Consider the following 15,269-nt stretch of genomic DNA (forward strand, 5'->3'; position numbering starts at 1 on the left):
CGATTTCTGGCACTGGTGAATCACACGATGGCCAGGAGAAGGCTAAAATGTCTTTGTGAGTCTTTTCGACCCCTAAAATGATTGACTGTCATGACGAAGTCAAAAACTGATCTCCTTTTTATTGAAATAAAAACCTACTAAAAATGAAATTTACAATTTTATTTAGACACAGAATATAACACCCATTTTCTTAGATACGATCTGTAAGGCAAGGGAAGAGGATGATGTGGGGTCAAATAAGTTTAAAGGGCACCTAAAGCATATCTTGGCAAGTGGGTGAAGCACAATCTTGGAGTTCACGGGGCTTCCTTTACATTAAACGATGGATTTTGACATAGAGAACCTAACTCACCCTTTCCTCTTTGCCCAACCAAACCCTGCCTGGGGCAAGTTTTGGCAACGTTTTACGTGTCAGCGATTTCTGACCACTGATTTTTCAAAAATCTTACTAATTGAGCGTCAGAATCCGCACTCACACGAACACGCACAACTCAATATAATTGCTTGAACAATTGATCATGGCATAGCACAACTTTTATGTTCATTTCTTAATCACAGAACATGGCACACCAATGTCCTAAAACTTAAAATCTAAGCATGAAAGATAAAGTGGAACAAGTTATTGTCACATGGTCCAATCTCCTGGTCCCAATCAAGCCAATGCTCAACAAGTGAAATGTGACGTATAATAAATGGCAAAACAAGCTTATAGAATGAATAAATAATTAAATTTAAATCAGGATAATACTAGAGAGATCAAATTTTTAAAACTAAATTTACAACCAAATGATGTAATTGTTGATAATTAAATTATTACTTAAGCATTAATTACCATACTTATTTTACAAATTAAATTTAAAATTTTAGTTTCCACTTTACCCAATAAACCCACCTACATAATAAGGACAGCTTTCAAGTTGCTTGCTTCCACATTTCAAAGTGCTCTTTAAAGGATTTGGATCCCCTCCTGAGTAGAGGGTCTGAATCCTGCTAACCAAGAAATACGAACCGTTGGATCAAAATCCAACGATTACAATTATTATAACTTTTAGAAGATCTTTCTGTTTGTAATCATTAGATTTTGATCTAGCGGTCCGTATTTATTAGTTAGCAGGATTCGGACCCTCTGAGGAGAGGATCCAAATCCCTCCTTAAAGCGTACAGTGACCAATCATTACGATGGAAGAAAATAGTATTGAGCAATTAGGTTCATTATTTTATTTAAGGGCTTCAGATTTTTATGTAAGCCTAAATCAAACTTCGGATCAGTATCAATTAACTATTAGTATAGCGACATCGCAAAAAATAGTCTTCCGCCTTGGGGAAATAACCGAGAGTGCAAACTTCTTCATGCTTGCTCGACTTCTCTGTTCGATGTCAAAAGGAAATATCTATTCTATATCAAGAAGTACACAAACAATGCCTAACCATTTTTATTTTTTTACAACGATATATTTTACGTTAAGTGAGGAGAAGTTCGATTAAGCCACACAATAGACAACTTAGTTTGATATTGATTTCGTCATCCATGAGATTCGAACCTAAAACATCTCACTTACAAATGAATAAGAATACTACCAAACCATAATATTGAATAATTAACAGTGCCTAACCTTTGAGTCATTGGATCTATAAGATAATAATTATCCATATTAATACATGAAATCAAGATGGCTGGCTGCCCTCTACAAGTCGCTTGTTGTTTTCTTCTTTTTCTTCTATTCCTCTAATGTGGATTATGTGATGTTTGGTTGTGGTGTTAGTTGAATAAACAAGTTGAAAAGGTGCTAAAAACGCACAGATGGGATGCAACAGAAGAATCCGGATCCTCTTTGTAAGGAACGGGAGATCCGTGAATCGTGTCTGTTCATCGTACGATCATAAATCATTTTAAATCTTTTTATTTAAAATTGAACACAAACAGTACTCGACGAAAGTTGATTGCACAATGTACAATAAACGAACACGATTCATGGATTCCTAGAATCCTTTTAAAAAGGATCCGGAGAGAAATCAACAGAGCAAGTGCAACTCACAAATCACGATGCATGAGAGGTCAAAAGTCGCAACATCTTTAACAAGACATTCCTGCATGCACCAAGATGCATGCCAAGGTACCAACAAGGTTACCAAGTAAAAGCATTGATCCGCCTATCCAACAAGAAGACAATGACAACCACATACATAATCAAAAGATCAATCAACAGACAAATGCATAAACCAAAACAAAAATGCCTGAGAGCAAAATCCATTCAATTAACCAATTTCATAGACCACCGCAATTGCAATTACAAGTTCTGTGACTGAGACCACTGTTTAGGATCTACAAGACTACATCTAACCATTTTCGCTGTTCCCTGTATTCATTCCCAAAGGCTTCTTTTTCAATCAGCTTTTGCTGTCAAAAACCTAAAAGAAACGTCCATAAAAAAAATGAAAAACCTGCATCTCAGAAGGTGGAGTAAACGAACAAGACTTAGAGAGCATCATTGCTGCTCTGAATTGCCACAGCTGCGCTTCCAAGCCCGAGTTCGTCATTAAAAAGCTTCAAAATCACTTCTGGAAATGGATATCTTTATACCTCATAATTTTATATTTCAAAGGCCCTGATGCCTCTTTCCTGGCACATTAAGGAAACATTCCCCAGACATACCAGGCTTCACAATCTCCCCAAAAAGTGCCCTTCCAATAGCTATCTGTGTTTTGCATGTGGCTTATGTGGGGATTTTAATATTGATTTTGATGACATGTGTTCTTCATTCCCAAAACCGTTAGTCATTGATTCCGACTCTAAATCTTCATCATCACTATCAATGTTGTTTGGAGTAAACCTGTTCTGGTATCCTCTACGCTGCAAGAGAAAGACATTGAAATAGTAGCTAACCAATTGTCTCCTGCTCTTCTTAGTAAAAGACTTATATATCTCATCCCAAAAATGCAATCCAAGAGATGAAGGATTTGACTTTACTATGGCCTCGAACTTCTTTCCTTCTGCTTCTGTCCAAGTGAGTCCAACTTCCTCGCCCATCTGATTGAATTGCCAGTGGTAGAAAGCTGCCCCCAATTCTCGCTTAACTCTTAGCCGTTTCTCGGAAATGTGAAATCTGACGCATTCTATAGAACCTGGCACTTGACATCCACAAGACTCTTGTCTTCCCTTTCCAATAGGATCTCTCTCAATGAGATATCTGTGCTCTGGTTTTTCCAATGGCCAAATCCTGGACCCCAACCACTTTGATTCACTTTCAGAAGCCTTACCAGTCCATTCTGGCAACTGAGCTTGATAATTTGACCCCAGAAGAATATGGCTTGGAGAATAATCACTAGTTCCTCGCAACTGATCCTCCATCCCTGCCATGCCAGGACTATTTTTGTCCAAGTCACTGGCCGAGGATGACTCTGAACAGGCTCCTGATTGTGACGTTCTCCCTCCTGAAAGAAGCTTCTTCTCCAACCTTAGCCTCTCTCTAAGATTGTAAGCGGAGCCAAAACTATCATCGTACATGCTTGGATGCATCCTCTGATTCTTCTACAAGTGGGAACATGGTTTAATGTCAAAAGGAAAAAAAATATGAAGATAAGTATGTTGTTTATCGGTTTAACCAATATCTGAATATAGCAACCACGGCACCAGATAGAAAGACTATCAAACATAAATGGAGATTACATCAATATATCTATTTTTATCTGAAGGTAAACATTGTCTTACAATTTGTCAATACAAAAGAAGCCATTTACCCTATAAGTGTTGCATATCTATTATGTTACAAACAATTCACAATTAACTAGTTGGGTATAACTAGTCAGACCAGTTTAAATATTATACTAGGAAGCATTTTCCAGTATAAGCAAAAATAAGGACATCCTTTTCTAGGTTGTAATCCAATGATGGGAACCATTCAGTTTTTCGCTTCTCGTGCAAGGATTATCAACAACAGCTTAGCAGTTTAATTATCTTCACTGTCGTTCAATTTTACCTAATTGTGACTTTTTTTTTTTTTTGCACATTTTTAAATGACCACAGAGTTTAGGGTCTTGAAGAAGGAGCTACAATATAGACGGTTTGATTGTTGAACTGCATTGCAGGGAAGGACATATGCATATTTTCTAAAAATAAAAAATATACATCCTGAAAATAGAATACACTAGCACACTCGCGTATTCACCAGCATAGCATATATAAAATTAATGTGAATCTATTTTATCAAGAAAGGCATAATATTAGCAAAACAATAACATTTCGATATCCCAAAGGGACAAAAAATGCGAATAGATAATTCAGTCCCAGCAATAAAGGCAATCAAATTAAAAACATGACTAAATTAAAACGATGCATGCGTGCTTGCACACACATACGTGTATACAACTTTAACCTGAAGATATTATCAAATGTACACATGCAAGTAAATATTTCCAATTATCTAAAAAGTTATAGCACATAGCATATGTTGATATACCTGCCAGTTAGACTGTTCAGGACCTGAATCAGTATGCCTCTTCAGAAATATAGCTTCTCGAGCCTGCAAAACCTGCACCCAGTTCTCCTCCTTCCCGAAAGACTTCCACCTTGACCTCTCTGGTAATGAACCAACTGAAGGATCACAAGGATCCTTTGCAATCATTCTAACCCAATTCAACATTCTACACAATGACTCTTGCTCTTTTTCACAAAAAGGACTCGCGTCTTCAACTGTTGAGGCATCCAAAAACGTTACATGTTCATCGCTGCTGTCATTTTTCTTCCCTCTAAGCAATTCCCCCGCCTCGCTCCCACCCAACTCTCGCTTCCTTTTACGGAAAGAGTTCACTTCTTCAACAGCAGAGGGATCCAAAATCATGACATCTTCATCAACGTCATCATTTTTCGTCCCTCCACCTGATTCCCCCATCTCACTTTTTACCTCATCATTGTCACGCAACTTGTCAACATCCTCCATGCTATTCGTTAAATCCACAACCAAACATGACATGCCACCACCTGACAAAAGCACATTACCATTGCCAAATTTTCCAGCATTCAAAACATTCGCCACATTCCTTGTATCCAAATCCAGAAACTCGTCACTGACACCACTTTTCTTGAGCCTATCTGAATTTGCTACCGCACTTCCCACCTCATTACTGTCCTTAAAACTCTTAGATGACAATTCGACATTCGGGTAACCCCCGTCTTTCAACTTTCGATCAGGCATATCTGAGAAGAACTCTGTAAACTCGTCCTGCAAGGCCATCAAATGCTCACCCAAATCAATGTCACTACTTGCCAAACTCCATTCAAAATCCTTCTTTTCTATAACCCTCTCTAGCAAATACAAGTACTTAACATAAACCAATTTCACAGCCCAGCCAAGACGCAAACCCAAGTCACACTCTTCAGCCACCGAGTCCCAAACCCCGGTTTCCGAAAGACCACGAAACCCACCTCGCCTTCTCACAATCCAAAACAGCTTGAGCAAATCCACCCGTTGCCCATTACCGATCATCGGAGGCAAAGGCCGGAGCAAGTCTTGGGCAGAGATCTCTTTCAGAAAAACCCCAAGGAACTGATCGAACCAGCATCGTAGCTTATCGGGCACGTCTAAAACGAACCGTTTTGGAGCTTTCGGAGGTAGTTCGAGATCGGCCGAGGAGTCGTCCGTCCGGTCCTCTTTCGGGGTTTCGGCGCAATCTAAAGCGGACTCACCAGCTACCCACGACCACCCTGCCATGGATTCTGAATTCAAACCCTAAAAAGCAATCCGCTGGTTGTTTTTCTTTCCAACAAAAAACAAAACCCAAAACCACAGAGGGCAATAGAAAATCACTTCAAAATTCAAACACAAGAATCGATTTTGACGAGAAATACATGAAATTGGTACGGATTAAGATGGAATACAGAATTTTGGCGGGAAAATAGATCTATATCTAGGGCTGGAAAGAAACAGAGCCATATCCATAAGAAAACGTTACCGGGTTTGGACCCCATGAAAATCAGAAATTTGTTCAGCCCCGGCCCTTCTTTTATTGCAGGGATTGATGATTGGGCGTGCGATTGTGTGCGTGTGGGAGAGAAAGAGACGGCATAAAAATTTCCATGTTTTTGAACAGAAAAAAACAGACCCACAATCCACAATTTAGGTCAATCTAATAATACATACATACAGGAGGGAGAGAGAGAGAGAGAGAGAGAGAGGGAGAGAGAGAGAGAGTGAAAAGAGAAACCATACCAGTACTGGTGTTGTATTTTTTAGAGGGTTTTTTTGCATTTGATTTTTGGTGACTGAGCCTTTGCTTTCCCTTTGGGGTTGTCTTCTTTGAGTCTTTGATGCTTGACACCTTGGGCTTTTGGCCTCTATATCTCTCTCTCTCTCTCTACTCTCTAGAAAGTAGAGTCTCTCTCATTTCTTTTCTCTTTGATATGTTACCACCACTTCCCACCCCAAACCCAACTCTTCTATTTTTTTTTTTGTTGAGGTGTGAGAGAGTTTTTGATGAAAAATAATGGGATTTTGAAAAGCTCATAGGTTTTGAGGGAGGGCCACTATTCCCCTATATTTATAGTTCACATCATCCCACTAACCTTGGTTAATTATTTACTAGGTGCTTGAGTTACGATGGGCTTGACCCTTTAGGTTTAAGTGGTTGTATTGGAGAAAATCGTTTTTTAAATTATAATTAAAATTATCTATATGATTTGTAACGACTAAATCCCAAAAAAGTCTTTACAAACTAGATTTAAAAATATTACAATAATCACAATTAACCGCAAATCAATAAGTAGATTTCAAGCACTTCTTTGAAAGCCGAGCTCACCTAGAATCACAAGATTACAAGAATCAATAGAATCGCTAAATCTCGTGTTACACAAAGATTGTGGGAGAACAAAAAACTCTCAAATTGTATTAGGATAGAGATTATGACGCTCATAGGTCTAATTGCATCACCTAATCACTGCCATAACCCCATAACACCAAGTCAAATATATCCAAAAAATAAAACAACTTCACCCCTTTTCACACAAAGATCTGAACGCCAGGACGAAACTAAAAGAAAACACTTTTTCAAAGAGAGCAATCAAAACAAACATACTCCTAATGAGTTTCTAGTAATTATTTAATATAATCTCAATTAAAAAGACAAAATAGCGTATTTGAGAATGACATATGGACTTTATGCTCTTTATAACAGATTTACCCTTGATGTTGTTAGCAGACCAGAGGCTACCTTAGGGAACGTGGCACTTGTTTGATCTCTTAGAAGGAAGGTGGCACCTGTTGCCCTGTGGGTACTAAGCCTTTGGGCCACTAACGTACCAAAGGTGCTTCATACCTATGACATGTCCTGTCACTGGGCCATACTCAGCCTAATGGGGAGTCTCCCCTTAGGTGTGTGGTGCATCTGGGCATTACCAACATGGACCATTGTGACTACTAGTAGTCAGGACTGCGGCGACTACACCATCATTAGCAGAATGTTAAGGTTTGCCTAATATGGCTTGCAACTTCCCCTCCCGGTTTCTTGCTAGGGTTTCAAGTTTATAAATAGCCAAGTCAAACAGGGAAAACAATAATCGCCACTTACTACTCAGAACTCTCTCAAGTTCATAGTTTCTCTCAAAGTATCTCTCTGACTCAAGTATCAGAGTCCATGTGGCGAACACGCTTCCCCTTTCTATCGGGTGTTTGTCAATTAGGCTTACAATGTTTGTTATCTTGCATGTGTGATTTCGTCGATCTAGTCTTGTACAAAATTTGCCACCTCATCTCCACATCCTCCTGGTATACTATAGCGTTGTACTGGAGAAATACTTAGTGTCGTATTGGCTAAACCCTTACTCGACACAAATTCGATAGATTTCACACCTTGTAGCATAGTGTTGGTAGAGCAATAACGTTAGTGGGTTAGATAGTTATTTGTTCATGGAAGGGGAATTGGTGGGATTGAACTCGCACCAAGGTACATAAGCATGATTACTTTTTACCAGTGCGGTAAAGCATCACCTGTCATCTTATTCCTATTTTGATTTATAACAAATGTAACTTTTTTTTTCAACAAGGCACGTGTTGTACCAAACCCAAAGGGTTGGTCTAGCGGAAAGTGAGCAAAGGTTGGGAATCTCTAACCCGAGTTTGAACTCCCGCTTGATATATTCATTGGGGGCGTTAACTCTTTTTTAGAATACCGTTTGACACCGAGGCTAAAAGTACGTTACTGCCTTATTTGATATTAGAGTATGAAGAAAGAAATTAGTCTGTCATCAATATGTGGTACCGGGACCGCAAGTGTTATTCCACTTGAGGTGTAATATCTTATAAATCTAATTTAATGTCTCACAAATTTGTTACCCACACGACTTCTGATTTGAATTCAAGTTTCTTATACCATAACAATAAAGTTTGGCGCTACCATCCACACGAGTAGATAATTTATCTCCACGAGAGCCAAAGACTATTTAACTAAGGTATGGAAAACGACTAAAATTTACCAACTTGATTTATTATTATATCTCAGAAGGAAGATAAGAGGTAAAAAATGACATCTTTGATCTTATCAAGGTATGTGCTGTAACTGCTTCAGTTTAATTAATACACGTAAAATCCAAAGGGTTATAGTTCGGATAGTCAAAAGATTTTACCGTGGTACTTGATGTCTCAAGTTTGATTCTCAAACTCCCTCATATCCCTTTGTATAATATCCTTTTAACATAATTGAAATGAGTACGTAAAATCGCTTGTATCCAAGATAACTCAATAATAATTCCATTCCTTATCTAATATGAAAATTTATCCTTTTAAATTAACATATACCACCATATGTAGCAACTAATCATCGTATATAGAAGACTAACAGTATAAGGATGCTCATCCTATTTCAAAATTTTACCTAAATAGAAGATTTCGACAACTTTATAATCCATCATGATGAACAAATACAATGTACGGATCATGGACCCAATTTTTGCACCTTCGACATTAGTGATTTTGTGTTTGCTGGCCGAAGAATAAAATCTCATGATATCTTATGATTTCCTCCAACAAACTAGAGAGGTGCTTGATTAGTTGTTGGTCATCAAATTCTCATACATTCCTTGTTACATTTTGTCCTTAGATCTTCTTTAATTCATCTAATTTGACGGTCAAAAATTAAAAAGATGTGTGAATAGCACATAAAAAAAAGTCTAAATCGATAATGATGGTGTAGTCGGATCGGATACTAGGCGGACCTTAGCGTTCCTCTGGTAAGCAGACCTTAGCATTCTGCTAATGATGGTGTAATCGTAGGCCATGCATTTTATTTTTTTATTTTTGTACTTTTCTTTTTATAAAAAATTCAAATAAAATATTAACATAATTTAATTTTTTTTTAAATAGAAAAGGAGGGAAGGGAAAAAAAATTAAGAGGTGAGAAAATTCTATACCCGGTTACCAGAGCCTTTTTAACTTTATATGAGGCTATTTAGCTATTTTAACTAAAGTTAGAAAAAAAAGCGGTTCTCCAAGAGACTCATTTGTCTTACTCTGTTTTGTTTTTGTGTACAGCTCTGTAAACATAAAAAAATACTAATTTGGGAGGGAGAGATGCCAAAGGATGAAAATGATGAGTTGTTTAGATAAGTTAAACGGGCTATTAAAAATATTTTCGGACAATATTTACTAGCTAAACTAACAAAATTTTATCTGTGTTTCAGTGATATTGTTAAGATTTCTAGAAGAATAATACTTGGATACTCAACATTCATTACCCTATATATTCATTTTCAAAACTGAATAAAAAATTAAATACATATTTTTTTAAAACAATAAAAACATGTGTTAAAATATCATTGGATCAAAATATAATCCTTCGTAAAATATCATTTGTACGTACCTAACTATCATCCTTCGTAAAATATCTATAAATCTTTAAATAATATCTTTGAATTATCATAGAAATACTAGGAATATATATTCAAATCGAGGGTTAATTACACTAACACTCCTTGAGATTTATCGAGTTTTCATAAAATCCCTTCACATTTGAGACATTACACAAATACCCCCTTATGTTTTAATTTCCTTTCATATAACCCTTGAGTCAAAATTTGACTTATAAATTTTCTAATTTACCCTGATTAATTACTGAAAACAAATAAAGAAAAGCTTTTTAATTATATAAAAAGGATTATAAAACATTAAACACTTAAAAAAGAAGAAGGAGACCATGTGGACAAAACAAATTAAGAAAAAAAAAATTCATTATTACTTTGAAAATAATATTTTATTAGAAAAAGAAGTTCATCTTCTTCTTTTCCTCCCAACCGATCGAACGACCACCTCTATCTCCATCTCCTCATTCTTTCTGCATTACCACCACCTTTAATTGATGCCTCTTCAAAATCAAGCCAGGGACACCACTACTTTGTTCATTGAATTAATCCAAGTTTGACTGTAACTTTTTTCACAAGGGAAGTTATAGATCCATATACAACTTTCTGGAAAGTTGCATTCCTTTCCAATTGAGATTTTGTACCGTAGGATTATTAACCCCCATCACATCCAAATCAATCATGATCTTATAGTCATAAACAAACCCAATGGGCAATTTTCTTATTTCCATTCAATTTAAGAAATTTAATATTTAAAATTTCCTTATTAATTAAATTTCCAACATGGAGGTGGTTGCAATGGGAAGAAGATGAGATTGTTGGCTAGGGTCGGGTGGAGATCGTTGCTCAAAGTTTGAATGGGTGGTGGTGATGGAGACAGAAGGAGGAGATGGAGACACAGGTGGTTGCTCTTTCGGATGGGAGGGAAAGAAGAACTTTTTTTTAAATAAAGTATTATTTTCAAAGTAATATTTAAATTTTGTTCTTAATTTGTTTTTCTCCACATGGTCTTCTTTTTTCTTTATAAGTATTTAATGTTTTATAATTTTTTTAATTATAAAGCTTTTTTTTATTAGTTTCAAGCAATTAATGAGGGTAAATTAGTAAATTTATATACAAAATTTTCACTCAATGAGTTGTATCAAAGGAAATTAAAACCTAGGGGGACGTTAGTGTAATATTACAAACGTAAGGGAGTTTTGTGAAAACTCGATAAATTTCAAGGAGTGTTAGTGTAACTAACCCTTCAAAGGGATATGTCAATTGGGTAATGCTAAAGAGACTAAATTTTTTAAACTAAATGACATAGAAGTTGATGATTGTATTGTTACTTAAGCATTGATTAACGTGTTTATTTTTTAATGATAACACATAATTTAGTTTCTAAATTTAATCTAAAAATTTAGTCTCTTTAGCATTACCCATATCAATTGAGATGTGGCTTGACTTTTTCACAAGTTGATCAATACTTCCCCTAACACAAGAATGTCTATGATATGCAATAAGAAGATATTATCACGGAAATGATTTATAATGGTCATTTTTTTTTAATTTTTTTTTTTTTTTTGTAGAGATGGATTAGGCAAGATTAGCTCTTCGTCAACAGTCGTGTGCAAGGCACCAACCATCTCCCGAAGGAGAAAGTACCATTGCAAGTTTGAAAATTTCTAAAAAAGATGGATTGAAAATTAGAATGTATTTAGATATTTCAAAATTTTTGAATTTCTGATCCGAATTTTTTCAAGTGTTTCTAACTTATTCTAATAAAAAAATTCCAAAAAATTCTAATTTTTCTTTTAAATTTTTACTAAAATTATTTTTCTTTTCCGAGGAATTAAGTACTTTGTAAATAACTATTATATTTTTATCATGTTCATTGTTAGTTTTTTACACATTTATATTAAAAATGATAAACATAGTAGTATACTACAAAATTAATTGAAAATTTCGAATAATATTTTGAAAACTTGTAAAATATATGAATTTGAAAAATACCAAGATTACTATAATTTTGAAAATTTTGATGAGATTGCTCTGATTCCAAATATTTCAAATTTAGAAATTGTGTTCCAATCCAATCCAATTAAAAATTTTTAGAATAAAAATTGAAAACCTTGTTTCCGATATGGTCATTCCGAAAATCTCCCTTACCTCCTCGTAGCCTTCTCACATCTCGCTACCTAAACATTCTCTCCACGTAGACCTTGTGTATGATTTCTTTGTGATTTGGGATAGTAAGAAGGAGATCTTGTAGTCTCAAAAGATCCTGCAATTACAAATTTTTACAGTGTCTCTTTTACAATGACATTCCTTTCCTTTTCTTTTACACACATTTTTTAACAGATTCTTTAGTGTTAGTGTACATATTGTGCAGAAAACATTTACATTGAAAGCAAAAAGAAATTGATTCTATATGGTTTGATTTTGTAGTCCATTTTCTTGGCCACCCCATTGTTTGGGATCACCTAGTTCTTCTCCGGTCCACTGCCGCATTCTTTCTGAGGCTTGTTCTACCTGCAATTTCATTTCAATTAAATGTTTTAATTTACCACTAAATATATATGGATTATATATTTATAACCTTATTATTTTATGAGATATTTAATTAAATTTGTTGGTAGAAAAAACATTGGAATACTTTTACCTCTTTGTTCCAGTTGGTATTATAAACAATATACAAGAGGATTAGTGTCTGCAATAATGTCCCGAATATCATACCAATCCAAATTCCCTACAAAAACAATGCTCCTTAGTTTCATCAAGAAAATAAAATTGTGTTTTATCATGTTAATTAATCACAATTTTTTTCGTTACATTATGTTAATCATTAGTTGAAAGGTTTGAACTAAAAATTACTTGAACTTGGTTAGTGATACCTAATGAGAAATGATAGTTTACCTCCACTCTCAAACTTGTACGGTAACCCAGAAGAAACCCTAGAGGTAGCCCAACAATATAATAACAAAACAAATTTATGTAAGCCACCAAAGCTTGCCAACCTCCTCCAACAGCAACACCTGTGAAAATTGTATTGTTATAACCTCAAGGGTTTCGATGATTTGATAATATCGTTGTCTTATATTAAACTATCTGATAAGAGAACATTTTACCAGATATAACCGGCTGAACGCTATTGAGGAGCATTGTAACACTGAGTAGGAAGGCTAAACGAGAGACGGCTTTTTGCATCTCCTTGCTTTCAGTAAAGATGATGGCAAAATGATCCTTGGCTGCCAAGATAACCACTGCAAAAATCATCCCAATGAGGAGAGACTCGAGGATGGTGATAATGACTGAGTATTTTGCAGCTCTAGGATGTGCTGATCCTAGCTCGTTGGAGACTCGAACGCTGCAAGGAAGTAAAATTAGAGGAGGTGTACTCCAAGGAGCTAATAAGAGAGTAATCATCGAACAATGACATTATATTGATCGCATAATATGACATTTGATGTATTATTTATAATTTGGCTACATACATATAAATAACTATCACATCATGTAGTCAGCTAATGGAGTACTTTTACCGGTTTATTACAAAAATAAGAACTGGCAGCAAAAATGAAAGTTCCTTACCTTATTGCTGCATTGATCCCAATGAACAACATGCCTTCCCATCCGTTCACATTCATGCTGAAACAGAAAATCAAACACAAATCAGAATAAATTGATTCGGGATCAGTACAAAACCTTATTTATATACAAATTATTATAGAGGGAGGAAAATTATAGTCACTTTTTACGGGGTAAGAACAAGGGGTTTCGTTACCAGATTGAAAGGGAGCCAACTGCAATAACAGGGTTGTCAAGGTGTCCAGTGAGAACGATTATGGTCATGAAATACCAAATCTCCAAGCAAAGCATGACAGCTGACGCAATGGAGAGTTTTGCAAAAGACCACAATTCCTTGAAGGCCAGCCATGACAACCCCTTCCAGCCGTTAGTACACCAACCGACTATATAAACCACCTGAGCCAATGCCATCCCCCAGGCTGAGATATTGTACGCAGCAGCTGCACCACTGGTTCCCCACCCGAAAACTTTGATGAAGAGAAAGAGGATTCCTACGTGTGCTATCAGAGTGATGAAACCAATCCATGCAAGAACTCCAACCTTGCTCTGTGCCTGCAAGAACTTCTGAGTTGGGAAGTTGATGGCAAGGGAAACCATTTGAGGGATGGTTTGGATGGAGAATTTTCCGGCAAGGTCTGCAATGTCATCCTCTTGCCCTAGGAGTTTTAGGACTGGCGCGGAATAGATGTAAAGGGGTAGTATAGCAATGCAGGCAGCGAAAAGGATTATCCACGAGCGCTGCATGTACACTCCTAGCATGTCTACTTGCCCAGCACCAAATGCCTGCCCACATAGTGTTTCAAGTGCACTTGCCATACCAAGCTGCAATTTCATACCACATTGATTGCTTAGTTCTAACCATTGAATTATAGTATGTATTTTTTTATTTGAGCAATATTCTAATGTATTCTAACTGACGGGGAGGAGAATTTGAACTTAGGGTGCATAAGGTGATACAATTCCTGCCCAACCAGGCGACGCTCAGGTCAGAAATCTAGTACATCTGATTCACTTGTAGTTGCAAATAAATACTTCCCATGAGAAACCCTAAAATTCTAAAAATCCAACTCCTTAAACCATGAGACACATTCAGAATACTGAACTTTGTCGTGCAAGTATGCAAAACTGTGTGCATAGTTACACTACTAAATCATCGCGAATGATTGTGAATGCACAACAAAAGAACGTTGAGTATGAAAAATCCTCGTGTAATTGTAATGCAAGGAGAAGAAACTAACCAGGAAGCCGAACGAAAAATTGGAAATGACGGAGAGAGAAATTGCAACAGCAGAGAGCTCCACATTTCCTATATGCCCAACAAAGATGTTTGTGAAGGAGTTGACACCATAGTTGCACAATATGTTAAAGGCAATAGGCCCTGCAATTGACCAAAGCTTTGTACTCTCCACAAAACAGATGCTCTTGGCATCCTGGAAGCTCCGAATTACCGGATAATCTCCGTCACTGGACCCGATGAACGCAGGAGGAGCATGGTGGAGGTCTGCAGGTTCAAAGGTTGAGACTGCATCATCCTCTCCATCAATCATCAATTTTGGAATTTGTAGCATCGCTGAAGAAGATCCAGCAGAGACCTCCGCCTTAGCTGGTACATTTTCTTCCGGGGTACCTATTTTCGCAGACTGTTGAATCAACCCTTCGAATTTATTTTTTTCCGCTTCACCTTCGGAAGCTTGGGATTGAAGAAAACTCAGGAGATTCTGATCTCTGTGTTTCTTCTTGTTTTATGTAATTTTTAATTATTATTTTTTTATTTTTATGGGGAAGTAATCTTAAGAATGCTGCTAATATAGCTAGAATTGAGGAAGACCATACAAAGATATCAGCTGACAGAAAA

The 15,269-nt window shown here is 36.4% G+C and overlaps 2 protein-coding genes across 4 annotated transcripts; both read right to left on the reverse strand.

The window, feature by feature from the left end:
* Nucleotides 1–2,236: 2,236 nt before the first annotated feature.
* LOC103940810 (AT-rich interactive domain-containing protein 1-like) lies at nucleotides 2,237–6,487 on the reverse strand. 3 transcript variants are annotated; one of them, XM_048565424.1, is made up of 3 exons: nucleotides 6,207–6,487; nucleotides 4,458–5,713; nucleotides 2,237–3,529 (listed from the first exon to the last, which is right to left on the reverse strand). In XM_048565424.1, the coding sequence occupies exons 2-3, from the start codon at nucleotides 5,706–5,708 to the stop codon at nucleotides 2,693–2,695; spliced, it is 2,088 nt and encodes a 695-aa protein (XP_048421381.1). In that variant the 5' UTR covers nucleotides 5,709–5,713; nucleotides 6,207–6,487; the 3' UTR covers nucleotides 2,237–2,692. The 3 variants fall into 3 exon arrangements, with proteins under 3 accessions (XP_048421381.1, XP_048421380.1, XP_018501416.2); XM_048565423.1 differs by having other exon boundaries at nucleotides 4,458–5,726; XM_018645900.2 differs by lacking the exon at nucleotides 6,207–6,487 and having other exon boundaries at nucleotides 4,458–6,200.
* A 5,766-nt stretch (nucleotides 6,488–12,253) lies between these two features.
* Nucleotides 12,254–14,982, reverse strand: LOC103940814 (protein DETOXIFICATION 34-like). Its single transcript, XM_009350992.3, has 7 exons — nucleotides 14,653–14,982; nucleotides 13,611–14,236; nucleotides 13,418–13,474; nucleotides 12,955–13,193; nucleotides 12,743–12,861; nucleotides 12,489–12,575; nucleotides 12,254–12,358 (listed from the first exon to the last, which is right to left on the reverse strand). Exons 1-7 carry the CDS (start codon nucleotides 14,980–14,982, stop codon nucleotides 12,254–12,256), a joined length of 1,563 nt encoding a protein of 520 aa, XP_009349267.2.
* Nucleotides 14,983–15,269: the final 287 nt, after the last annotated feature.

This window comes from the organism of the source record quoted next, unplaced genomic scaffold, assembly GCF_019419815.1.
Source record: "Pyrus x bretschneideri cultivar Hongxiangsu unplaced genomic scaffold, Pyrus_bretschneideri_v1 Contig4, whole genome shotgun sequence".
Lineage (NCBI taxonomy): Eukaryota > Viridiplantae > Streptophyta > Magnoliopsida > Rosales > Rosaceae > Pyrus > Pyrus x bretschneideri.